The sequence below is a fragment of the Aulonocara sp. 'chitande type north' Nkhata Bay genome, linkage group LG16 (genome assembly GCF_057382095.1).
Source record: "Aulonocara sp. 'chitande type north' Nkhata Bay isolate Kocher_YH1m ecotype deep benthic linkage group LG16, A_spYH_male_GT1.1, whole genome shotgun sequence".
NCBI classification, from domain to species: domain Eukaryota; kingdom Metazoa; phylum Chordata; class Actinopteri; order Cichliformes; family Cichlidae; genus Aulonocara; species Aulonocara sp. 'chitande type north' Nkhata Bay.
In genome coordinates this window covers 24661496-24687244 of record NC_141359.1, presented here as the reverse complement: position 1 = coordinate 24687244, position 25749 = coordinate 24661496, and the positions used below count along the sequence as shown (strand labels likewise).

Genomic DNA, 25749 nt, shown 5'->3' with positions numbered 1-25749 from the left:
ATTTAAATTACCCATTGTAAATGTTGTTCTTAAAGCAGACTGGTTAATAATAATTTCACCACATGATATTTTCAAATTATTTTGTATTTGCTTAAATAAATGCATAATTCAAAGACTGTAATTTTTCATTGTATATCAAATTACAATTGGACATTTTAGGTGTTCCCTAAATTTTAATGTAGGCATCAGGACATAGATATTTTTTATTTTGCTTCTTTTTATTCAGATTCAAGCTGAGTACGATTAAAAGTTGTTGGGGTTTGTTTTTACTTAGACTGAAGTTTGTATTCCTATCTACTGATATTAATTCATTGTTATCTTAATATAGCTTAAGGTGGGGTGCATGCATACCCATATGGAAACGATATATACATAAATCTTATAAAGTCTGTATCTGTCTTGTGTGAAACTTGTATGAAAAGCATACAAGAGTGAAAACAGATATAAGATCCCATGAAAAATTATATACATGAAACTTGTATATTTTGGATACTTACTAAAACAATATATGAAAGTAATGAGAAAGTGGCCACCTTCATGAGTGAATCGCATAAGCCTGATATGATTCACTATATGAAGTAGGCCACATCTTATGCAAGTCTTTTATAAGTTTTTTCTATTTCTTTTCCATATGGGTATACTTGAGCTTGTATGTATACTTTTTACCCTGTGTGAATAAATTCAAACTTCTGCACCCAATTCTTCCTTTTTAAAGTCATTAAAATGTATACTGTAAAGTTAGAGAAATCATTAAAAGCCCCAAACTACAATATAATATTCATAATCATTATAAGAGCCTCTAAACTTCTCACCACATCTGTATGAAACTCCTGGCACTATTTTTGGTGATCCCAGCATCTGTTGACAAATTTGGGGCGGACATCATAGTAATTTAACCTTAGTTATGGTTCATACTAGGTTTTGCAATATTATTTTATAATTTTACACATTTGACTTTCTTATATATTTCATTATTTTACTATCACTTACCACACTTTATATTTTATCAAAACATTTCTTTCTTATAGCATTTTGTGAGCTGATTTTGGTCCAACTGTAATTATTACAAAAGGACATCTTAACTGTATAATCAGTGTGTTGTTTATACAGTTAAGATGTCCACAACCAACAATGAAAAGAATAAAAATAAACCTTTGAACCTCTCAAGGCGCACCCTTGTAGTTTGATCAGGTGCTTGTCGGTTTACAGAACTTCTCTGAATGGCTGACACCCTTACCAAACGCCGGGTAACTTTACAGTTCTTAATCATACTTGCCCCTTAAAAACCCTCAATAAAATCTGAAATTCAAGTTGGTCTCAGCTGCTCTCCACTCTGGATTCTTTAATAATTGAGATTTCAGCGGTGACTCTGTCTGATCTCAGTTGCCACGCACTCGCCTTCTCCATACTTTGCTCAGACATAAGCGCTCTTTCAGACTCATTGAGTCTACCTGCAGGTTTCCTGGAATCAAAATGAAAGTAGAGAACAAAAATCACTCAAGAAATCTCATCCTCGTCACCAAGATTGTTGTGGAAAAATACACTGAGCATCGACCCAAACTGACTCAGATTTATCGAAAGAAACTTCAAACCTCTGCAAAAGGATCAACACAGCACCAACGGGGTTCGTACCAGCACTGACAAACAGGCAAAATAATAACAGCTCCTCTATAGCCATACAGATACAGTGAAAATGAAAGTGTTTTTGAATTTTATTTTCTGTAAATCATTTGATTTATTTAATAAATTAAATATTATATTTTAGAGGCCGTTCTAATCTGATATTCCATTCTAGGCAAATTGACAGCAAATAAAACTAAGTACACTTTTAAAACTTTTTTCTTTTATTCATTTTTATTTGAATTCAATTCAATTTTATTTATATAGCGCCTAATCACAACAACAGTTGCCTCAAGGCGCTTTCTATTGTAAGGTAGACCCTACAATAGTACAGAACCCAACAATCATATGACCCCCTGTGAGCAAGCACTTTGGCGACAGTGGGAAGGAAAAACTCCCTTTTAACAGGAAGAAACCTCCAGCAGAACCAGGCTCAGGGAGGGGCGGCCATCTGCTGCGACCGGTTGGGGTGAGAGAAGGAAGACGGAATAAAGGACAGAAAAATGTTATAATGTAATGTGGTGAAATTATTATCAACCAGGTGGTTCATGAGACAATTATTTTAAAGTAGTCTGGTTTTAACATTAACAATGAAGAATTATAATAAAAATGTAATGCATCTAGGCTACGTCCACATGTACCCAGGTATTTTTGAAAACGCAGCTTTTTAGATGCAGGTGTCAGGTAAACTTTAACGTGTTCGTGAGAAAACCCTAGAGAAGAAATTAGGTCTCTTCAATGGGGCATTTCTTTTGAAACTTTTGACAATCACGTTTTCAATATTGTCTTGGCCATTAAACATTAACTCCAGGACAGTGTTTGGATTTTTCCACTTTTGCCGGAGTTCATTGTACACTTTCACACTGACTTCTTCAGTGTTCTCTAAGGACATTTTAAGCTTTTGGGACAAAATTTTAGCCCAAATCCTGTGGGTAAACCTGTTCATGATGGCTTTATCTGCCCCTGGAGGCAATTTCCTTGCCTCATTTGCGTTGCTTATAGCGTGCAGAACCAAATCTTTAGTGAAGCTTTCAACAACTTTTACGTACTCTTCTCGGTTTTTATATATAGTGAGTACTCTTTTTGGTAAGGCCAACAGGTGTTTTGTAAATGTTGGGACAGTAATATCGTCAAGCCGTTCGCTCAGATATAAAATCAAATACTTCTCCCTGCAGTTATGTGCTTTGCAAAGATTGGTGAAAATGTCCTTGTTGATATTGGTCAGCCTTTTTGGAGATAGATCCAAATCCCTCTCGTCAATCTGAGGCCAGATTTTTTCAAGCAGGCGATCGCTGATAGAGTCGGAGTTGTGGCACCGTGTGAAGTCCTTGTATTTAGACGAGGCTTTGCCTGCGGCCTCTGAAACTACCAACTGAATAACTTTATAAACACAAATCTTTTCTTCAGACAGATAATCAGATGCCAGAGTGACATCATAAGAACCAAAATCTGAATCAGACTTACGGACTGACCTATGTAGTGTTTTCTTCACAGGCTTTTCCAGGGGGGAAGCTTCTATGTTGTCCAAGTCTTTTGAGTAGTTTTCCTTCAAACAGCTCTTCTTCGGTTCTACTGTGGCTGCGGTGAGGGTTTGAGGAGGAAACCTCTGGGACGACACAGACGCTTCTTCCTCAGATGACTCACAGCTGAAACCTATTAAAATATCTGGATATATGCAAGGTGGTGCAGGTACACGATGCAGTGTTAGAATTTCTCTGTTTTCACTGTCATCTGTGGATGGTTCATCAAGATTGCTCTCCTCTGCAGTCAAATGCAGCTTGAGGTTTTTTGAGTCTGAAGAGTCCTCCAGTCCTGGAGTTTCTGTTTCTTCATTATCACCGTGGTCATCTACAGAAATTTCTTTCAGGATGCTGTCCTTTGCTCCTGTTTCTTCTGTTTTCTCAGGGGACTCTGTGTGCACTGAGTGAAGAGAAGGCTCATTATTCTGCGTGGACACTGGATCTCCCTTCTCCACGGTTGTGTCCATTGCATCCACTAACATGGAACAAAGTTTCAACATGTCTTTCAGCAAAGTGGAAGGCAGCTCAGTGTTGCAGTACTCTGGGTTGAACTGCAGAGATTGCCACTGTGGTACAATTGTACCAAAAAAGTGGTCACTTAAGGACTTCCATGTTTCCACTGAGGTGTTACTGTGTGGAGTTGTCATGTTTAAGTTTGTATTACTATTTCTCTGACTCTGAAATGTAGAAGAGGAAATAAATTGTTGGCTGGTTGGAGTTGGACTAGGCATGTGTGCTCTTTGTAAACCAAATGCTTGAGAGTCTGGACGGCTCCTTTATATAGGTTTAAGCCCCGCCCACGTTCGGCTGCAGCCACTGTGACGTCATCCACTTTTCTTTGACGTTGAACCTTCAAAGGTTTGGGGGCGGGGTTTAAGCTAATCTCTGACACAGCTGCATGACATTTAAATGGCATAAACTATTAATTTAAATTACCCATTGTAAATGTTGTTCTTAAAGCAGACTGGTTAATAATAATTTCACCACATGATATTTTCAAATTATTTTGTATTTGCTTAAATAAATGCATAATTCAAAGACTGTAATTTTTCATTGTATATCAAATTACAATTGGACATTTTAGGTGTTCCCTAAATTTTAATGTAGGCATCAGGACATAGATATTTTTTATTTTGCTTCTTTTTATTCAGATTCAAGCTGAGTACGATTAAAAGTTGTTGGGGTTTGTTTTTACTTAGACTGAAGTTTGTATTCCTATCTACTGATATTAATTCATTGTTATCTTAATATAGCTTAAGGTGGGGTGCATGCATACCCATATGGAAACGATATATACATAAATCTTATAAAGTCTGTATCTGTCTTGTGTGAAACTTGTATGAAAAGCATACAAGAGTGAAAACAGATATAAGATCCCATGAAAAATTATATACATGAAACTTGTATATTTTGGATACTTACTAAAACAATATATGAAAGTAATGAGAAAGTGGCCACCTTCATGAGTGAATCGCATAAGCCTGATATGATTCACTATATGAAGTAGGCCACATCTTATGCAAGTCTTTTATAAGTTTTTTCTATTTCTTTTCCATATGGGTATACTTGAGCTTGTATGTATACTTTTTACCCTGTGTGAATAAATTCAAACTTCTGCACCCAATTCTTCCTTTTTAAAGTCATTAAAATGTATACTGTAAAGTTAGAGAAATCATTAAAAGCCCCAAACTACAATATAATATTCATAATCATTATAAGAGCCTCTAAACTTCTCACCACATCTGTATGAAACTCCTGGCACTATTTTTGGTGATCCCAGCATCTGTTGACAAATTTGGGGCGGACATCATAGTAATTTAACCTTAGTTATGGTTCATACTAGGTTTTGCAATATTATTTTATAATTTTACACATTTGACTTTCTTATATATTTCATTATTTTACTATCACTTACCACACTTTATATTTTATCAAAACATTTCTTTCTTATAGCATTTTGTGAGCTGATTTTGGTCCAACTGTAATTATTACAAAAGGACATCTTAACTGTATAATCAGTGTGTTGTTTATACAGTTAAGATGTCCACAACCAACAATGAAAAGAATAAAAATAAACCTTTGAACCTCTCAAGGCGCACCCTTGTAGTTTGATCAGGTGCTTGTCGGTTTACAGAACTTCTCTGAATGGCTGACACCCTTACCAAACGCCGGGTAACTTTACAGTTCTTAATCATACTTGCCCCTTAAAAACCCTCAATAAAATCTGAAATTCAAGTTGGTCTCAGCTGCTCTCCACTCTGGATTCTTTAATAATTGAGATTTCAGCGGTGACTCTGTCTGATCTCAGTTGCCACGCACTCGCCTTCTCCATACTTTGCTCAGACATAAGCGCTCTTTCAGACTCATTGAGTCTACCTGCAGGTTTCCTGGAATCAAAATGAAAGTAGAGAACAAAAATCACTCAAGAAATCTCATCCTCGTCACCAAGATTGTTGTGGAAAAATACACTGAGCATCGACCCAAACTGACTCAGATTTATCGAAAGAAACTTCAAACCTCTGCAAAAGGATCAACACAGCACCAACGGGGTTCGTACCAGCACTGACAAACAGGCAAAATAATAACAGCTCCTCTATAGCCATACAGATACAGTGAAAATGAAAGTGTTTTTGAATTTTATTTTCTGTAAATCATTTGATTTATTTAATAAATTAAATATTATATTTTAGAGGCCGTTCTAATCTGATATTCCATTCTAGGCAAATTGACAGCAAATAAAACTAAGTACACTTTTAAAACTTTTTTCTTTTATTCATTTTTATTTGAATTCAATTCAATTTTATTTATATAGCGCCTAATCACAACAACAGTTGCCTCAAGGCGCTTTCTATTGTAAGGTAGACCCTACAATAGTACAGAACCCAACAATCATATGACCCCCTGTGAGCAAGCACTTTGGCGACAGTGGGAAGGAAAAACTCCCTTTTAACAGGAAGAAACCTCCAGCAGAACCAGGCTCAGGGAGGGGCGGCCATCTGCTGCGACCGGTTGGGGTGAGAGAAGGAAGACGGAATAAAGGACAGAAAAATGTTATAATGTAATGTGGTGAAATTATTATCAACCAGGTGGTTCATGAGACAATTATTTTAAAGTAGTCTGGTTTTAACATTAACAATGAAGAATTATAATAAAAATGTAATGCATCTAGGCTACGTCCACATGTACCCAGGTATTTTTGAAAACGCAGCTTTTTAGATGCAGGTGTCAGGTAAACTTTAACGTGTTCGTGAGAAAACCCTAGAGAAGAAATTAGGTCTCTTCAATGGGGCATTTCTTTTGAAACTTTTGACAATCACGTTTTCAATATTGTCTTGGCCATTAAACATTAACTCCAGGACAGTGTTTGGATTTTTCCACTTTTGCCGGAGTTCATTGTACACTTTCACACTGACTTCTTCAGTGTTCTCTAAGGACATTTTAAGCTTTTGGGACAAAATTTTAGCCCAAATCCTGTGGGTAAACCTGTTCATGATGGCTTTATCTGCCCCTGGAGGCAATTTCCTTGCCTCATTTGCGTTGCTTATAGCGTGCAGAACCAAATCTTTAGTGAAGCTTTCAACAACTTTTACGTACTCTTCTCGGTTTTTATATATAGTGAGTACTCTTTTTGGTAAGGCCAACAGGTGTTTTGTAAATGTTGGGACAGTAATATCGTCAAGCCGTTCGCTCAGATATAAAATCAAATACTTCTCCCTGCAGTTATGTGCTTTGCAAAGATTGGTGAAAATGTCCTTGTTGATATTGGTCAGCCTTTTTGGAGATAGATCCAAATCCCTCTCGTCAATCTGAGGCCAGATTTTTTCAAGCAGGCGATCGCTGATAGAGTCGGAGTTGTGGCACCGTGTGAAGTCCTTGTATTTAGACGAGGCTTTGCCTGCGGCCTCTGAAACTACCAACTGAATAACTTTATAAACACAAATCTTTTCTTCAGACAGATAATCAGATGCCAGAGTGACATCATAAGAACCAAAATCTGAATCAGACTTATGGACTGACCTATGTAGTGTTTTCTTCACAGGCTTTTCCAAGGGGGAAGCTTCTATGTTGTCCAAGTCTTTTGAGTAGTTTTCCTTCAAACAGCTCTTCTTCGGTTCTACTGTGGCTGCGGTGAGGGTTTGAGGAGGAAACCTCTGGGATGACACAGACGCTTCTTCCTCAGATGACTCACAGCTGAAACCTATTAAAATATCTGGATATATGCAAGGTGGTGCAGGTACACGATGCAGTGTTAGAATTTCTCTGTTTTCACTGTCATCTGTGGATGGTTCATCAAGATTGCTCTCCTCTGCAGTCAAATGCAGCTTGAGGTTTTTTGAGTCTGAAGAGTCCTCCAGTCCTGGAGTTTCTGTTTCTTCATTATCACCGTGGTCATCTACAGAAATTTCTTTCAGGATGCTGTCCTTTGCTCCTGTTTCTTCTGTTTTCTCAGGGGACTCTGTGTGCACTGAGTGAAGAGAAGGCTCATTATTCTGCGTGGACACTGCATCTCCCTTCTCCACGGTTGTGTCCATTGCATCCACTAACATGGAACAAAGTTTCAACATGTCTTTCAGCAAAGTGGAAGGCAGCTCAGTGTTGCAGTACTCTGGGTTGAACTGCAGAGATTGCCACTGTGGTACAATTGTACCAAAAAAGTGGTCACTTAAGGACTTCCATGTTTCCACTGAGGTGTTACTGTGTGGAGTTGTCATGTTTAAGTTTGTATTACTATTTCTCTGACTCTGAAATGTAGAAGAGGAAATAAATTGTTGGCTGGTTGGAGTTGGACTAGGCATGTGTGCTCTTTGTAAACCAAATGCTTGAGAGTCTGGACGGCTCCTTTATATAGGTTTAAGCCCCGCCCACGTTCGGCTGCAGCCACTGTGACGTCATCCACTTTTCTTTGACGTTGAACCTTCAAAGGTTTGGGGGCGGGGTTTAAGCTAATCTCTGACACAGCTGCATGACATTTAAATGGCATAAACTATTAATTTAAATTACCCATTGTAAATGTTGTTCTTAAAGCAGACTGGTTAATAATAATTTCACCACATGATATTTTCAAATTATTTTGTATTTGCTTAAATAAATGCATAATTCAAAGACTGTAATTTTTCATTGTATATCAAATTACAATTGGACATTTTAGGTGTTCCCTAAATTTTAATGTAGGCATCAGGACATAGATATTTTTTATTTTGCTTCTTTTTATTCAGATTCAAGCTGAGTACGATTAAAAGTTGTTGGGGTTTGTTTTTACTTAGACTGAAGTTTGTATTCCTATCTACTGATATTAATTCATTGTTATCTTAATATAGCTTAAGGTGGGGTGCATGCATACCCATATGGAAATGATATATACATAAATCTTATAAAGTCTGTATCTGTCTTGTGTGAAACTTGTATGAAAAGCATACAAGAGTGAAAACAGATATAAGATCCCATGAAAAATTATATACATGAAACTTGTATATTTTGGATACTTACTAAAACAATATATGAAAGTAATGAGAAAGTGGCCACCTTCATGAGTGAATCGCATAAGCCTTATATGATTCACTATATGAAGTAGGCCACATCTTATGCAAGTCTTTTATAAGTTTTTTCTATTTCTTTTCCATATGGGTATACTTGAGCTTGTATGTATACTTTTTACCCTGTGTGAATAAATTCAAACTTCTGCACCCAATTCTTCCTTTTTAAAGTCATTAAAATGTATACTGTAAAGTTAGAGAAATCATTAAAAGCCCCAAACTACAATATAATATTCATAATCATTATAAGAGCCTCTAAACTTCTCACCACATCTGTATGAAACTCCTGGCACTATTTTTGGTGATCCCAGCATCTGTTGACAAATTTGGGGCGGACATCATAGTAATTTAACCTTAGTTATGGTTCATACTAGGTTTTGCAATATTATTTTATAATTTTACACATTTGACTTTCTTATATATTTCATTATTTTACTATCACTTACCACACTTTATATTTTATCAAAACATTTCTTTCTTATAGCATTTTGTGAGCTGATTTTGGTCCAACTGTAATTATTACAAAAGGACATCTTAACTGTATAATCAGTGTGTTGTTTATACAGTTAAGATGTCCACAACCAACAATGAAAAGAATAAAAATAAACCTTTGAACCTCTCAAGGCGCACCCTTGTAGTTTGATCAGGTGCTTGTCGGTTTACAGAACTTCTCTGAATGGCTGACACCCTTACCAAACGCCGGGTAACTTTACAGTTCTTAATCATACTTGCCCCTTAAAAACCCTCAATAAAATCTGAAATTCAAGTTGGTCTCAGCTGCTCTCCACTCTGGATTCTTTAATAATTGAGATTTCAGCGGTGACTCTGTCTGATCTCAGTTGCCACGCACTCGCCTTCTCCATACTTTGCTCAGACATAAGCGCTCTTTCAGACTCATTGAGTCTACCTGCAGGTTTCCTGGACTCAAAATGAAAGTAGAGAACAAAAATCACTCAAGAAATCTCATCCTCGTCACCAAGATTGTTGTGGAAAAATACACTGAGCATCGACCCAAACTGACTCAGATTTATCGAAAGAAACTTCAAACCTCTGCAAAAGGATCAACACAGCACCAACGGGGTTCGTACCAGCACTGACAAACAGGCAAAATAATAACAGCTCCTCTATAGCCATACAGATACAGTGAAAATGAAAGTGTTTTTGAATTTTATTTTCTGTAAATCATTTGATTTATTTAATAAATTAAATATTATATTTTAGAGGCCGTTCTAATCTGATATTCCATTCTAGGCAAATTGACAGCAAATAAAACTAAGTACACTTTTAAAACTTTTTTCTTTTATTCATTTTTATTTGAATTCAATTCAATTTTATTTATATAGCGCCTAATCACAACAACAGTTGCCTCAAGGCGCTTTCTATTGTAAGGTAGACCCTACAATAGTACAGAACCCAACAATCATATGACCCCCTGTGAGCAAGCACTTTGGCGACAGTGGGAAGGAAAAACTCCCTTTTAACAGGAAGAAACCTCCAGCAGAACCAGGCTCAGGGAGGGGCGGCCATCTGCTGCGACCGGTTGGGGTGAGAGAAGGAAGACGGAATAAAGGACAGAAAAATGCTATAATGTAATGTGGTGAAATTATTATCAACCAGGTGGTTCATGAGACAATTATTTTAAAGTAGTCTGGTTTTAACATTAACAATGAAGAATTATAATAAAAATGTAATGCATCTAGGCTACGTCCACATGTACCCAGGTATTTTTGAAAACGCAGCTTTTTAGATGCAGGTGTCAGGTAAACTTTAACGTGTTCGTGAGAAAACCCTAGAGAAGAAATTAGGTCTCTTCAATGGGGCATTTCTTTTGAAACTTTTGACAATCACGTTTTCAATATTGTCTTGGCCATTAAACATTAACTCCAGGACAGTGTTTGGATTTTTCCACTTTTGCCGGAGTTCATTGTACACTTTCACACTGACTTCTTCAGTGTTCTCTAAGGACATTTTAAGCTTTTGGGACAAAATTTTAGCCCAAATCCTGTGGGTAAACCTGTTCATGATGGCTTTATCTGCCCCTGGAGGCAATTTCCTTGCCTCATTTGCGTTGCTTATAGCGTGCAGAACCAAATCTTTAGTGAAGCTTTCAACAACTTTTACGTACTCTTCTCGGTTTTTATATATAGTGAGTACTCTTTTTGGTAAGGCCAACAGGTGTTTTGTAAATGTTGGGACAGTAATATCGTCAAGCCGTTCGCTCAGATATAAAATCAAATACTTCTCCCTGCAGTTATGTGCTTTGCAAAGATTGGTGAAAATGTCCTTGTTGATATTGGTCAGCCTTTTTGGAGATAGATCCAAATCCCTCTCGTCAATCTGAGGCCAGATTTTTTCAAGCAGGCGATCGCTGATAGAGTCGGAGTTGTGGCACCGTGTGAAGTCCTTGTATTTAGACGAGGCTTTGCCTGCGGCCTCTGAAACTACCAACTGAATAACTTTATAAACACAAATCTTTTCTTCAGACAGATAATCAGATGCCAGAGTGACATCATAAGAACCAAAATCTGAATCAGACTTATGGACTGACCTATGTAGTGTTTTCTTCACAGGCTTTTCCAGGGGGGAAGCTTCTATGTTGTCCAAGTCTTTTGAGTAGTTTTCCTTCAAACAGCTCTTCTTCGGTTCTACTGTGGCTGCGGTGAGGGTTTGAGGAGGAAACCTCTGGGATGACACAGACGCTTCTTCCTCAGATGACTCACAGCTGAAACCTATTAAAATATCTGGATATATGCAAGGTGGTGCAGGTACACGATGCAGTGTTAGAATTTCTCTGTTTTCACTGTCATCTGTGGATGGTTCATCAAGATTGCTCTCCTCTGCAGTCAAATGCAGCTTGAGGTTTTTTGAGTCTGAAGAGTCCTCCAGTCCTGGAGTTTCTGTTTCTTCATTATCACCGTGGTCATCTACAGAAATTTCTTTCAGGATGCTGTCCTTTGCTCCTGTTTCTTCTGTTTTCTCAGGGGACTCTGTGTGCACTGAGTGAAGAGAAGGCTCATTATTCTGCGTGGACACTGCATCTCCCTTCTCCACGGTTGTGTCCATTGCATCCACTAACATGGAACAAAGTTTCAACATGTCTTTCAGCAAAGTGGAAGGCAGCTCAGTGTTGCAGTACTCTGGGTTGAACTGCAGAGATTGCCACTGTGGTACAATTGTACCAAAAAAGTGGTCACTTAAGGACTTCCATGTTTCCACTGAGGTGTTACTGTGTGGAGTTGTCATGTTTAAGTTTGTATTACTATTTCTCTGACTCTGAAATGTAGAAGAGGAAATAAATTGTTGGCTGGTTGGAGTTGGACTAGGCATGTGTGCTCTTTGTAAACCAAATGCTTGAGAGTCTGGACGGCTCCTTTATATAGGTTTAAGCCCCGCCCACGTTCGGCTGCAGCCACTGTGACGTCATCCACTTTTCTTTGACGTTGAACCTTCAAAGGTTTGGGGGCGGGGTTTAAGCTAATCTCTGACACAGCTGCATGACATTTAAATGGCATAAACTATTAATTTAAATTACCCATTGTAAATGTTGTTCTTAAAGCAGACTGGTTAATAATAATTTCACCACATGATATTTTCAAATTATTTTGTATTTGCTTAAATAAATGCATAATTCAAAGACTGTAATTTTTCATTGTATATCAAATTACAATTGGACATTTTAGGTGTTCCCTAAATTTTAATGTAGGCATCAGGACATAGATATTTTTTATTTTGCTTCTTTTTATTCAGATTCAAGCTGAGTACGATTAAAAGTTGTTGGGGTTTGTTTTTACTTAGACTGAAGTTTGTATTCCTATCTACTGATATTAATTCATTGTTATCTTAATATAGCTTAAGGTGGGGTGCATGCATACCCATATGGAAACGATATATACATAAATCTTATAAAGTCTGTATCTGTCTTGTGTGAAACTTGTATGAAAAGCATACAAGAGTGAAAACAGATATAAGATCCCTTGAAAAATTATATACATGAAACTTGTATATTTTGGATACTTACTAAAACAATATATGAAAGTAATGAGAAAGTGGCCACCTTCATGAGTGAATCGCATAAGCCTGATATGATTCACTATATGAAGTAGGCCACATCTTATGCAAGTCTTTTATAAGTTTTTTCTATTTCTTTTCCATATGGGTATACTTGAGCTTGTATGTATACTTTTTACCCTGTGTGAATAAATTCAAACTTCTGCACCCAATTCTTCCTTTTTAAAGTCATTAAAATGTATACTGTAAAGTTAGAGAAATCATTAAAAGCCCCAAACTACAATATAATATTCATAATCATTATAAGAGCCTCTAAACTTCTCACCACATCTGTATGAAACTCCTGGCACTATTTTTGGTGATCCCAGCATCTGTTGACAAATTTGGGGCGGACATCATAGTAATTTAACCTTAGTTATGGTTCATACTAGGTTTTGCAATATTATTTTATAATTTTACACATTTGACTTTCTTATATATTTCATTATTTTACTATCACTTACCACACTTTATATTTTATCAAAACATTTCTTTCTTATAGCATTTTGTGAGCTGATTTTGGTCCAACTGTAATTATTACAAAAGGACATCTTAACTGTATAATCAGTGTGTTGTTTATACAGTTAAGATGTCCACAACCAACAATGAAAAGAATAAAAATAAACCTTTGAACCTCTCAAGGCGCACCCTTGTAGTTTGATCAGGTGCTTGTCGGTTTACAGAACTTCTCTGAATGGCTGACACCCTTACCAAACGCCGGGTAACTTTACAGTTCTTAATCATACTTGCCCCTTAAAAACCCTCAATAAAATCTGAAATTCAAGTTGGTCTCAGCTGCTCTCCACTCTGGATTCTTTAATAATTGCGATTTCAGCGGTGACTCTGTCTGATCTCAGTTGCCACGCACTCGCCTTCTCCATACTTTGCTCGGACATAAGCGCTCTTTCAGACTCATTGAGTCTACCTGCAGGTTTCCTGGAATCAAAATGAAAGTAGAGAACAAAAATCACTCAAGAAATCTCATCCTCGTCACCAAGATTGTTGTGGAAAAATACACTGAGCATCGACCCAAACTGACTCAGATTTATCGAAAGAAACTTCAAACCTCTGCAAAAGGATCAACACAGCACCAACGGGGTTCGTACCAGCACTGACAAACAGGCAAAATAATAACAGCTCCTCTATAGCCATACAGATACAGTGAAAATGAAAGTGTTTTTGAATTTTATTTTCTGTAAATCATTTGATTTATTTAATAAATTAAATATTATATTTTAGAGGCCGTTCTAATCTGATATTCCATTCTAGGCAAATTGACAGCAAATAAAACTAAGTACACTTTTAAAACTTTTTTCTTTTATTCATTTTTATTTGAATTCAATTCAATTTTATTTATATAGCGCCTAATCACAACAACAGTTGCCTCAAGGCGCTTTCTATTGTAAGGTAGACCCTACAATAGTACAGAACCCAACAATCATATGACCCCCTGTGAGCAAGCACTTTGGCGACAGTGGGAAGGAAAAACTCCCTTTTAACAGGAAGAAACCTCCAGCAGAACCAGGCTCAGGGAGGGGCGGCCATCTGCTGCGACCGGTTGGGGTGAGAGAAGGAAGAAGACGGGATAAAGGACAGAAAAATGCTATAATGTAATGTGGTGAAATTATTATCAACCAGGTGGTTCATGAGACAATTATTTTAAAGTAGTCTGGTTTTAACATTAACAATGAAGAATTATAATAAAAATGTAATGCATCTAGGCTACGTCCACATGTACCCAGGTATTTTTGAAAACGCAGCTTTTTAGATGCAGGTGTCAGGTAAACTTTAACGTGTTCGTGAGAAAACCCTAGAGAAGAAATTAGGTCTCTTCAATGGGGCATTTCTTTTGAAACTTTTGACAATCACGTTTTCAATATTGTCTTGGCCATTAAACATTAACTCCAGGACAGTGTTTGGATTTTTCCACTTTTGCCGGAGTTCATTGTACACTTTCACACTGACTTCTTCAGTGTTCTCTAAGGACATTTTAAGCTTTTGGGACAAAATTTTAGCCCAAATCCTGTGGGTAAACCTGTTCATGATGGCTTTATCTGCACCTGGAGGCAATTTCCCTGCCTCATTTGCGTTGCTTATAGCGTGCAGAACCAAATCTTTAGTGAAGGTTTCAACAACTTTTACGTACTCTTCTCGGTTTTTATATATAGTGAGTACTCTTTTTGGTAAGGCCAACAGGTGTTTTGTAAATGTTGGGACAGTAATATCGTCAAGCTGTTCCCTCAGACATAAAATCAAATACTTCTCCTTGCAGTTATGTGCTTTGCAAAGATTGGTGAAAATGTCCTTGTTGATATTGGTCAGCCTTTTTGGAGATAGATCCAAATCCCTCTCGTCAATCTGAGGCCAGATTTTTTCAAGCAGGCGATCGCTGATAGAGTCGGAGTTGTGGCACCGTGTGAAGTCCTTGTATTTAGACGAGGCTTTGCCTGCGGCCTCTGAAACTACCAACTGAATAACTTTATAAACACAAATCTTTTCTTCAGACAGATAATCAGATGCCAGAGTGACATCATAAGAACCAAAATCTGAATCAGACTTATGGACTGACCTATGTAGTGTTTTCGTCACAGGCTTTTCCAGGGGGGAAGCTTCTATGTTGTCCAAGTCTTTTGAGTAGTTTTTCTTCAAAAAGCTCTTCTTCGGTTCTACTGTGGCTGCGGTGAGGGTTTGAGGAAGAAACATCTGGGACGACACAGACGCTTCTTCCTCAGATGAATCACTAAAACCAATAAAAACATTTAGATATATGTTAGGTGGCGTTGGTGCACGATGCAGTGATATTTCACTGTCAGCTGTGGATGTTTTATCAAGACTGCTCTCCTCTGCAGTCAAATGCAGCTTGAGGTTTTTTGAGTCTGAAGAGTCCTCCAGTCCTGGAGTTTCTGTTTCTTCATTATCACCGTGGTCATCTACAGAAATTTCTTTCAGGATGCTGTCCTTTGCTCCTGTTTCTTCTGTTTTCTCAGGGGACTCTGTGTGCACTGAGTGAAGACAGGCCTCATCAGTCTGCGTGGACACTGGATCTCCCTTCTCCACGGTTGTGTCCATTGCATCCTCTAACATGGAACAAAGTTTCAACATGTCTTTCAGCAAAGTGGAAGGCAGCTCAGTGTTGCAGTACTCTGGGTTGAACTGCAGAGATTGCCACTGTGGTACAATTGTACCAAAAAAGTGGTCACTTAAGGACTTCCATGTTTCCACTGAGGTGTTACTGTGTGGAGTTGTCATGTTTAAGTTTGTATTACTATTTCTCTGACTCTGAAATGTAGAAGAGGAAATAAATTGTTGGCTGGTTGGAGTTGGACTAGGCATGTGTGCTCTTTGTAAACCAAATGCTTGGGAGTCTGGACGGCTCCTTTATATAGGTTTAAGCCCCGCCCACGTTCGGCTGCAGCCACTGTGACGTCATCCACTTTTCTTTGACGTTGAACCTTCAAAGGTTTGGGGGCGGGGTTTAACTAATACCTTATAAGTTTAAAGTCACAGTCATCTAACAACAGAAAAAATACTGATTGTCTAAGAGAAAAAAATGCATAACTAAAAATGTTTTCCATCTTTTACATCAGCAAACAGAATTCTTACTGAGCATCTTATTGTTTGGTTTAATTACTAATGCAGGAATGTTGCTCTTGCAGCCCTGTGATGCGGTTCTTATAGTCTGCTTGGAGCTGAATGCTTTCTAATATGACATGCTGATGTTTAGCAGGTTGAATGCTTACCATCCCTAAAATGCAAAGACTGAGCAGGATTTTAAGAAGTTTTTGTATCATTAAAAAAATATACATGTGAATGTTGACAGCTTACGACAATTACTGCTACATCCCATAGCTTGCCTTTTAGTCCTAAACATAAAGCATAGCAGAACCTACTGGGAACATTAGTAATATTTGCATTTGCGTATGTGTTAAACTTTTCTGTTGTTTCCTTGGAAACGTGTGAGTTTTTTAAAAACTTGTTATACACATTTCAGTATTTTCATAATTAAGAAAACTGAATTTCTTTTCCATTTTCACTGTTTCCTAATTGTTTTTTTTACATGAAATAAACTGTAAAATCAGAATTAAATTGCAATCCTTATTTGTATTTTTATTATTTCAGTATAAAGAATAAAACATTATTCTCAGAATTTATTAGAGTAAAGCCTGACTTCCTGTCTTACATCACAATCCAGCTTACAGCCTGCATAGACACACGATCAGGGTGAGCTCTTGTGGATCTGGAGACTGACAGGATAACTGATGACTGATGAGGGGAATAACAGCGCCGAGCAAGTTTATTTCAAATTATTTGATAAGAGCTGCTGCACTACAGAGATATTCAAATTTATATGCATTAATCTACTCGGTGAGCTCATGCTCTTTATAGAGCTGATGATCTCTCCCATCACAGTTTGATCATAGAGATAGTTTTTTTCATCTTCGGTCTCTCCTATCTGCTCTGGCAGAGCTATACTGAAATGAAATCAGCCATGATGTGAATAAACTAAGAATTCTACAGACATTTCTCAGTCAAGTTGATGTTACAGAAGGTGACAGGACAGGATCTTAAACTGTAGCACCGTGCTCTTTGGCAAAGCATGACAACTGATACTGTGTTTGCAGAAGGCAGTAATGCAGCAGTAATGCACCAATTCTCCAATTTTTGGAATTTTAAGCCACAAAATGTATATAATATGTAATTGAAATACAAATTATCCACAATTCAAAATCCTCAGCATTAGTCAAACAGCACTGCAAACTAAATCCCTCTATCTTCATGGTGCATGGGTTGGTCATTTGCAAAAGAAGCCTTAACTGGACTACAGCACATTTTTTTAAATTACGATTGTCAAAATGTGACCTCACGCTTAATTTGGTGAATCTCAGCATGAATAAAACATCCCCAGACAAACTTTGAAAGGCCACAAACCTTAAATATCATAAGTCACTTTATTTAAGAACAGCAAACAACAAGTGCAAACAACGACACCAGACATGATTTGAAACTGACAACCCAAGAGATTCAAATGATTTCAACTAAATGAAACTATCACTAAAAACAATTAAGCAAACACACGGCACGTGACAAGCTTGAAACTGGGTGTGACGTCCTGTCTTATTTCAGTCTTTCCTGTTCTCCACACTGTCTGGTTTCCTAATCTGAAAATGTCAGTGAGAAAGAGGACATTTTTAGTCATGAGTCAAGTCCTGCTGGTGAGGTAGACTACGTGATCTGGAGGTGGAAGAGGCTGTTTCCGACTTTCAACTGTGCACACAGAGCAGAATCCCTTGTTTTCACAACCAGCTGGCTCATGGAGGTGTTACCAGTCACACTGCTCATGTTGAGACATGACCTGGGCTTCTCTTGTTTGACTTGCCTCACAAGAAAGTGGCTAGATTAAGTTAAAAGTATATATCTGCTGGGAGACTTTTCCCCCTTCATGTGCTTAACCTGCTTCCCCACAATGCATCGCATATGTCATGATTTATATTTTATAACCACCATGGATTCAGACTACTTGCCCCTGGGTTTTGCGCCCTTAATAAACCCGGTTATTTAAGAATATTTAATATTATGCTAAAATAATGAAGGCCAACAAACATATTTTGCAAAAGCTCACAGGCAGGAAACATCTTATTTGAAATTACACCAAAATATCGTCCTCATTAGGTCCCCCTGCCCTGAAGCACCCAGATTTAAAGCCTCTCCGCCCATAATCTTATTACTTTACAAATAATCAGACCTCAAAAGACACAGATGATGAAACCCTGCTACCACAGAGGGATGCACCTCCCGCTCCTCCTCCTCTTCACTATCATCATCATCCTCATGAGCGGAAGTCCTGGGAAACCAAAGCCACAGGAAACGCGGCATGATCCGAGCCGCCTGCTAACTAATCACCTAACTAACCAGCACAGGTGTCAGTCCCACCCTGACTGTCGCACTCGGGGAAGCATGGGAGGCTCTCCGAGCGTCGAGATACCAGGTGGAGGCAAAGAGGGATACCACGTCCTCAGGGTAAGAGAACATTTTAATGTGGACGTACGGACTGTGACCTCCTGTTAGCCCGCGGAGGAGCAGCTAACGATAGGATAGAAGGGTTATTTTTCCTTTAGAGGAAGCGACCTCTACTACTGGCTAAATGCTGATGCTAGTAGAGACTTGTGTTTGACACAGACCCCGAGGAGGACTCGGACACACCCAGAAATCTCTTCACATAGCTCGTTGTCTTTATTGTAAACGGCTAGCTGTCCCCGCCTTTGAATGGAAGCTCCTGCTACGCCCACTCTCTAGCACCAACCGCTGATGTGTGAGCTTGCTAATAGCCTCTCGGTCTACACTGTTTAAATGATATATATCCATATTAGAAACTGGACACGGTTAATTGTCATTCAGACGTGCAGTTTGTGAGACAATCAGCAGATGTCCCCTCACTCCCCAGCAGACTGGATGATGCCAGAATAACCGGTGTGGCTGCTATACGTGATTTATGGAAATGGGTGTGTGTGACTGTTTTCATTTGAAAACGTTATACTCCACCAGTCAGTCCAAGCTTTTAAAGAGTTTCATCACCAGATTACACGCAGGGAAAATGGGCCACACTAAAAGTAAAATGCTAAATGTTTGCATTTTGTGCTTCAAAGATCTGTGTCCAATCAGACCCACTGATCAAGGATCATTAAGAAAAAAGGATCACTTTGAACATAATTCATTCACAGTGGGTCATTAGCTCAGTTTGTTTTAGAAAAGCCTTTAAAAATTCTTAAAAAGATACTTTAAATACAATTCAGGGACACGAAGTTGCAATAAGACAACAACAACTCATAAAAACACTTGCCCCAACAAACAGGTGATCAGCTCTAGGCGTACCTAGATGATGGTGGGAAGGATACTAAGAAAGGGAGGAAGGAAAATAAACACCTGGGGAGTGGAGATAAGAAAGAGTGCATCACAGGCAGTCCCACACCAGCCCTGAACCTATAGCGGCATAGCAAAGGGATGGTTTTAGTGGTTTTATCAAAAAAAGGCCAGTTTGAAGCTAATGTTAAATGTAGAGAGGATGCCTGTCTCCTAAATCCAAACCGTGAAAAGAAAGAGAGCGGCCTGATACCTGAAGGCTTGGCCTCCTATTCTACTTTGGAAACTTTTGGTATCAGAAGTAACCCAGCCATCTGAGAGTGAAGTGCTCTGTTAGGTTATTATGGTAATATGAGGTCCTTAAAAGACAATATGCCCTGAAGATTCAAGACTTTGTACGTGAGAAGGAGTAAAATAACCAGTTAAGGCTAGTTTCCAAGAAGGAGACTAATGAGTCTTCTTGGAAACCTCACTTGACACACTAGTCTTAAACCAGTGAGAGGAATGTTAAACTACACAGGAGTGTTTGCCAAAACAGAGATGTACAGGTTTTCATTGAATGCTGCTCGTCCTTTGTGACAAGGACCTGTGTGCAGATATTTAAAAGACTGGCATTAACCTGCTTTACTTGAAAACCTTCTGACCGCCTTCTAATCTGTAGGTGCAAGAGAATTCTCCCGGTCGCCGTGCGGGACTGGAGCCATTCTTTGATTTTATCATCTCAATCTGCGACACTCGGCTGGTGAGTTTCCGGTTAGGTCAGTGTTAGTCACGGATATTCCTAGGAATCATTTGGATATACTGGTTTCTTTACAGAACAGGGACAATGACACCCTGAAAGAGCTGCTGAAGATGAACGTGGAGAAGCCCGTCAAGATGTTGTTGTATAGCAGCAAGACGCTGGCAGTGCGGGAGACGACGGTCACGCCCAGCAACATGTGGGGCGGCCAGGGGCTTCTGGGAGTCAGCATTCGCTTCTGCAGCTTCGAGGGAGCCAATGAAAATGTTTGGCATGTCTTGGTGAGTGTTAGGTTCTGTCTGAGGCTGCTTTTTTTGGGGGGGTGTTCTTATTTATTTCTGTGATCTCATGTGTTGATAGCTGCATGTTTTTGAGTCCAGGAAGTGGAGCCGAATTCTCCTGCATCCCTGGCAGGTTTGAGGCCGCATGCAGACTACATTATAGGAGTGGACACCGCCATGACTGAGGTGCCTGCTTAAGATTTTATTTTTATTTTTTAATGCAGGAATTAAACCAGGAACAAGTTAACCTGATGTGTATTTTTGTGGTTTTTAAGCAGAGCGAAGATCTGTTTTCCCTCATTGAAACACATGAAGGGAAGGAGCTAAAGCTCTACGTTTACAACACAGACGCAGACAACTGCCGCGAGGTGGTCATCACCCCAAACTCTGACTGGGGTGGAGAAGGCAGGTATGACAGTCACTAAAAAAAAAAAAAGATCCACACAGTTTCTGTTGCTGGTTAAAATCTGTGAGCTTTCTTGATATTACGTAAGAGAGGAGTTTACAGTCAATCCTGCTAGTTTATTTAAGTGCAGAATTTGTTCTAGGCTATGTTTTTATTTTCATTTCTGGATTTAAAAACTGTGTTTGATATATAAGTGCTGAATGCAAAGCCATATGCTGCCTTTGTTAGTGTGGTTGTTGGTGCCAGATGGACTAATGAGTATTTCTGAAACTTCTGTTGATGTCAGAGGTCAGAGGAGAATGGTCAGCCTGCTTCAAGCTGATAGCAAGGCATCAATAACTCAAATAAGCTAAGAACACAAACTCTTTAGACATTAGACACTATAGGATTTGAAAAAGATTCCCATTATTGAGTCAGTTCTGCTGCAACATTCAGATGATAGGGTCAAAACTTGGTGTAAACAACACAAAAGCATGGATTCATCCTGCCGTTTGGCACACTTTAAGTACCAACGAACCTTTTTTTTTTTTTTTCCGTTAATGCTATGGCCTGTCGTTGTTGACCATATCCATCCCTGTAAGTCTACCCATCCTCTGTGACACGTAACAAAGCTCACATCATCTTAAACTGGTTTCTTGAACATGACAATGAGTTCCCCGCACTTAAATGACCTCCAGAGTTTCAGAGCTCAATCCAAAGTGGTGGAACGGGAGATTCTCATCATGGTTATGCAGCAAATCTACAGCAACTGTTTGGTGCTATCATGTTAATATGGAGCAGAGTGTCTGAGGAATGTTTTCAGTGCTTTTTTTGAATCTGTGCCATGAAGATTTAAGGCAATTATAAAGGCAGAAGTGGGTTCAACCCAGTACTAAGAAAGTGATGGAGTATACTTCTGCTACACATGTAGAAAGTTATGAATCATTCCACCAAGAAAAATGATACCCCTACGTTTAGGTGTATCTTGAGTTTCAGTGGGTTTGATTGTTGAAAAAGTTCTACTGTAATTTGAGTGTCAGGTTTTTCTTTTACAATGTTTCTGATGCTGCCCCTTCACAGTATTGCTCTATTTCTGCCATGCAGTCTAGGCTGTGGGATTGGCTACGGTTACCTGCACAGGATACCTACCCTGCCATTTGCTGAGGGTAAGAAGATCAGTTTACCAGTACAGACTCATTACGAACCACCTCCTTCACCAAAAGATGGCTTCACAGAGGTAAGTTGGCATCTTTAATAACTGCATCCAGAAGTAAATCTCATTTTGATGCTGTCTGGCTTCCAGCTTTTGTTAAAATGTACAAAACACTGTTGGTTACCAGGTCCACCTCTCTGCCGTCGTTCCAACTGTTCCAATTGCTGTGTCGTCTTCTGCTTCGACGGGATTGGAGCAAGGTCTCGCTAGCTTGTCCGTCAGCTCAAACCCAACATCGGTCCTGAGCAGTCATACAGGTACACTGTCCTCTCTGACTCTTTAGCATTTACAATTTGAGCTGATCTGAGGATGAAATCTCACGGAAATTAATTAGTAGTTCAAATGAAACCTAAGTGGAATAACAGAACAACAAGAGTTAAAGGCATTTAGAAACCTATAATATCTCCTCCTTGTTGTCGCTTTCTCATGTAATAAAACATATGATTATATAATTTCAGGAGTTCCTGCTGTCCCGCTGCACAACCAAGTACCCCTCTCACAAACTGTTCCACTGTCTGTCAGTCCTGCTCCAACGCTACCAGGTTGGTTAAATTACATTGGGTGTTCATAGCTCCCCAGTTTTTGTGCCAAGTACAGTCTGTAAAATTCATACTTTATGATCCATGATGCGAGTCTGCTACACCTGTCTATTTTTTCTCCCTTTTCTTTTTGTTGCATAGGCGTAATGCCCCTACCTGGAGGTCTTTCACCTTTTCCTAATCTACCAAACCTAAATGTCTCATTGCCAGATGTGAGTCATGCATTGCCACCGGGAGTTGGAATACAGCCCGCAGGTATAAATGTGTTCTGTCAAGCATGCTTGGGTTCGGATGTAAAGGCTAACGCTGATATTTTGCTTTCTTACTATCCAATGCAAATTAGAAATGTATTGTAAAGACGTACAGTGTAACGACCACAGGCAGCTGAGAATAGTCCAGCTAAATACAGTTTATTACTACTCAGTGACTTTGATGGAACACGCCCAGCTTAGTAACATTTTAGCTTTTAAAAGTGTGATGGCAGGCTCGCTGTTTTTGGTGTTCCCAACATTTGTTTATAGAAACAAATGTTTAAGGGTTTATTTTTAATATTGAGATAGCAGCGATTTAGTGAAACTTGGCTATAGGATTTAGATTGACTGACTTTTAAGTGTCCTTGAAAATTCTGGAACAGGTTTGACTTATTAACATCACTCCTTCTCCCATTTCTAGTCTTGACATGATCTTTTCATAACACAGTTAAGTGACAGAGACATTGTGCAAAGATGTATCCAACAGTTCAACCTGGTAAATTCTAACAGTTGGAAGAGGAAACAAGTATTTAAAAAAAGAAAAACAGGTTTTCTTCTTTTACAGTTCTGTAAACATTTCTATTTTTGCCTCCATTGTTTGTGTCCATTCATATTTTTCCTCTAGGCTTTGACACATACTTCAGATGTGTCATGTTGACTAGTGTATTATGTCATTTTACTGGATCCTCTGATTAATTGGTTATTAAATGTGGGTTATCTATGTCTACGTGGTTATAACATTCAAACACAGCATCAGGGTCAAGTCTGGATTCAGTATCTTGCCCAAGGATAAACTGACAAGTGGATTGAAAGAGCCAGGGATCGAGCCACCAAACATCTGATTGGCAGACAACCAGCTTCACCTCTGACCCCTGTGTAAACTGTTTCGAACTAGCCAAAATGTTCTTGAGACTTGACAGATGACAAAAGTAAAACTGAGTATAGTGTGGGTATAAGACATCCTCCTAGAAAAGCTTCAACTAGTCTTTGCATTGAATGTTTAGTCTTTAGAATACTATTCTTCCAAAAGATATTCCCTCATTTGGGACTCATGATAGAGAGAACTAAAGTCAATTAAAAATCTCCCCGAGGTGTCCAATTAGTTTGAAATGTGAGGATACAATTCTCATTGTTATCATTTCCATAAGCATGTTATTGACCCCTTGAGCCATGTAGATGGATAATGTCATCATAGAAGAGTCTACTACCATCGTGATCAATCTTTTTAATTGTCCCCCGTGGCATACTAGAATCCATAACTGGAAGGGTCAAAACATTTCCTTTACTTTTCCTCCCATCCACATGTTTGCAACTGCAGTCTAAAGGACCTTTAACTCTTTTACCTTATAAAAGGGATAGCTGCAGATCAGTGTAGCAGATCATCAACTAATCTGAAGGTTGGTGGCTCGATCTGTAAGCCATAGTATCCTTGGACAAGATACCGAACTCAAAGTTATTCTCAAGATTTACTGAGAATCAATCCCCTTATCATAAAGATGACATCTGATAACCACCCTGTATCCTTAATGATGAGTTGACACCACAGTATATATCCATTAAGATGTGGTTTGACAACCAAGGCAGAAATCACCCTCACTAACTTTTGATGCACACCAAGAAATTTCGTTTTTGGAAGCAAACCTGAAATGACCGAAAGTGTTCGGTTCAGAAAAGGGTTACCCCTGGTAGGCGTCCAAGGGTGAAAGGGTTAAACCAATTACTAAGTCGATCATTTTAAAGTTGTGGAAGAGTAACTTACCTTTAATATTCAAATGCATTGTTGCACAGAAACTGGATTCTGACTCACACCTCATTGAAAGTGCTTTACAAAGGCATCTTTCCAGGATTGGTTGAAATGGAAGCAAACACCGTCTGAGCCTTTTCTTTAATACTGAGTGTTGTCTCCAGGCAGGAAAAGTAGAAGTGTAGTGTCCAAGAGCTAATGTTGTTAAAGTAAAATTACAATTTTGCTAACTGAAGGGTTTTGTGTCATCTTCTGCAGGTCTTCCACCTCTTTCAGCAATTTACCTGCCAGGTGCTGCCCCCAGTGCAACTCCTCCCCTATCCAACTTTGTTTCACCCCCAGTCTTTGCCAGTACTTCGCCTGCTTCCACTATGCTAATGAACAGTTTTCATGCCAAAACCCCCAACTCCCCATCAGTGACCACCTCTGGATCAATAAATATTACAATGTCTGCAGACTCATCTTAACAGAAAGCAAAAATTGAAGATGTTGGCATGCTCTCTGTAGAGTCTTTACAGTGTAATCTGACCATTCACCCCAGCACTCGGCTGACAAATTCCACGTGCAAACAGACCATCAGGATTGTTGTGCGAGCTCGGCTGCAAGAATGGAACTGGTATTAAATGCAGGGCATCCAGTTTGTCCTGGAAATGGTGTGTCAGAAGAAAAGCCCTGCGTCTGAAGGCAGTTAAAGGAACTTTGAGAGCATTTTTGAGTTTAAGTTGTTCTGTGATAGAGGACATTTAAATTCTTTTTAAAATATGGAACATGGGTTATTCAAATTGTGCAAATCAGCATCTTCGCATCTTCAAGGATTACACTACTTAACGGGAGGGCTCAACTTATACTACTGGGGATCTTCCATTAGAAAACAAGGCTTGCTGGCTGCAGGATTGCAGACATTGTTTTCTTGTATTGTATGAAATTATTTGTAAAGTGAAATATTGTTACCTTGATTAAACTGATGTATTTTCTCAATGTTAGCCTCTGGTTTTTCTCATCTGTTGTGAATCTTACC

At 38.7% G+C, this 25749-nt stretch overlaps 5 protein-coding genes across 6 annotated transcripts; 1 reads left to right on the top strand and 4 right to left on the bottom strand.

Annotated features, from left to right (window-relative positions):
- Window positions 1-590: 590 nt before the first annotated feature.
- LOC147311605 (uncharacterized) lies at window positions 591-4003 on the bottom strand. The gene is made up of 2 exons (XM_086266773.1): window positions 3093-4003; window positions 591-1462 (listed from the first exon to the last, which is right to left on the bottom strand). The coding sequence occupies exons 1-2, from the start codon at window positions 3869-3871 to the stop codon at window positions 1318-1320; spliced, it is 924 nt and encodes a 307-aa protein (XP_086122899.1). The 5' UTR covers window positions 3872-4003; the 3' UTR covers window positions 591-1317.
- Window positions 4004-5167: 1164 nt separating this feature from the next.
- Window positions 5168-8477, bottom strand: LOC147311604 (uncharacterized). Its single transcript, XM_086266780.1, has 2 exons — window positions 7158-8477; window positions 5168-5527 (listed from the first exon to the last, which is right to left on the bottom strand). Exons 1-2 carry the CDS (start codon window positions 7934-7936, stop codon window positions 5383-5385), a joined length of 924 nt encoding a protein of 307 aa, XP_086122906.1. The 5' UTR covers window positions 7937-8477; the 3' UTR covers window positions 5168-5382.
- Window positions 8478-8600: 123 nt separating this feature from the next.
- LOC147311603 (uncharacterized) lies at window positions 8601-13488 on the bottom strand. Its single transcript, XM_086266777.1, has 2 exons — window positions 11223-13488; window positions 8601-9592 (listed from the first exon to the last, which is right to left on the bottom strand). The coding sequence occupies exons 1-2, from the start codon at window positions 11999-12001 to the stop codon at window positions 9448-9450; spliced, it is 924 nt and encodes a 307-aa protein (XP_086122903.1). The 5' UTR covers window positions 12002-13488; the 3' UTR covers window positions 8601-9447.
- A 24-nt stretch (window positions 13489-13512) lies between these two features.
- LOC147311602 (uncharacterized) lies at window positions 13513-16097 on the bottom strand. The gene is made up of 2 exons (XM_086265668.1): window positions 15291-16097; window positions 13513-13657 (listed from the first exon to the last, which is right to left on the bottom strand). The coding sequence occupies exons 1-2, from the start codon at window positions 16052-16054 to the stop codon at window positions 13513-13515; spliced, it is 909 nt and encodes a 302-aa protein (XP_086121794.1). The 5' UTR covers window positions 16055-16097.
- A 2366-nt stretch (window positions 16098-18463) lies between these two features.
- LOC147311601 (Golgi reassembly-stacking protein 2-like) lies at window positions 18464-25709 on the top strand. 2 transcript variants are annotated; one of them, XM_086267281.1, is made up of 10 exons: window positions 18464-18739; window positions 20241-20321; window positions 20396-20599; window positions 20699-20785; window positions 20878-21008; window positions 22089-22221; window positions 22325-22454; window positions 22656-22739; window positions 22878-22991; window positions 24990-25709. In XM_086267281.1, the coding sequence occupies exons 1-10, from the start codon at window positions 18479-18481 to the stop codon at window positions 25196-25198; spliced, it is 1434 nt and encodes a 477-aa protein (XP_086123407.1). In that variant the 5' UTR covers window positions 18464-18478; the 3' UTR covers window positions 25199-25709. The 2 variants fall into 2 exon arrangements, with proteins under 2 accessions (XP_086123407.1, XP_086123406.1); XM_086267280.1 differs by having other exon boundaries at window positions 20875-21008.
- Window positions 25710-25749: the final 40 nt, after the last annotated feature.

Coding starts and splice junctions, on each gene's coding strand:
- LOC147311602 (XM_086265668.1), bottom strand. CDS start 16,054: ATGCCTAGTCCAACTCCAACCAGCCAACAATTTATTTCCTCTTCTACA. Junction 13,658..15,290: donor GTGACGAAAACACTACATAG/GTCAGTCCATAA, acceptor TTTTGATTCCAG/GAAACCTGCAGGTAGACTCA.
- LOC147311601 (XM_086267280.1), top strand. CDS start 18,479: ATGATGAAACCCTGCTACCACAGAGGGATGCACCTCCCGCTCCTCCTC. Junction 20,322..20,395: donor CAATCTGCGACACTCGGCTG/GTGAGTTTCCGG, acceptor GTTTCTTTACAG/AACAGGGACAATGACACCCT. Junction 22,740..22,877: donor TCCTGCTCCAACGCTACCAG/GTTGGTTAAATT, acceptor TTTGTTGCATAG/GCGTAATGCCCCTACCTGGA.
- LOC147311605 (XM_086266773.1), bottom strand. CDS start 3,871: ATGCCTAGTCCAACTCCAACCAGCCAACAATTTATTTCCTCTTCTACA. Junction 1,463..3,092: donor GTGAAGAAAACACTACATAG/GTCAGTCCGTAA, acceptor TTTTGATTCCAG/GAAACCTGCAGGTAGACTCA.
- LOC147311603 (XM_086266777.1), bottom strand. CDS start 12,001: ATGCCTAGTCCAACTCCAACCAGCCAACAATTTATTTCCTCTTCTACA. Junction 9,593..11,222: donor GTGAAGAAAACACTACATAG/GTCAGTCCATAA, acceptor TTTTGAGTCCAG/GAAACCTGCAGGTAGACTCA.
- LOC147311604 (XM_086266780.1), bottom strand. CDS start 7,936: ATGCCTAGTCCAACTCCAACCAGCCAACAATTTATTTCCTCTTCTACA. Junction 5,528..7,157: donor GTGAAGAAAACACTACATAG/GTCAGTCCATAA, acceptor TTTTGATTCCAG/GAAACCTGCAGGTAGACTCA.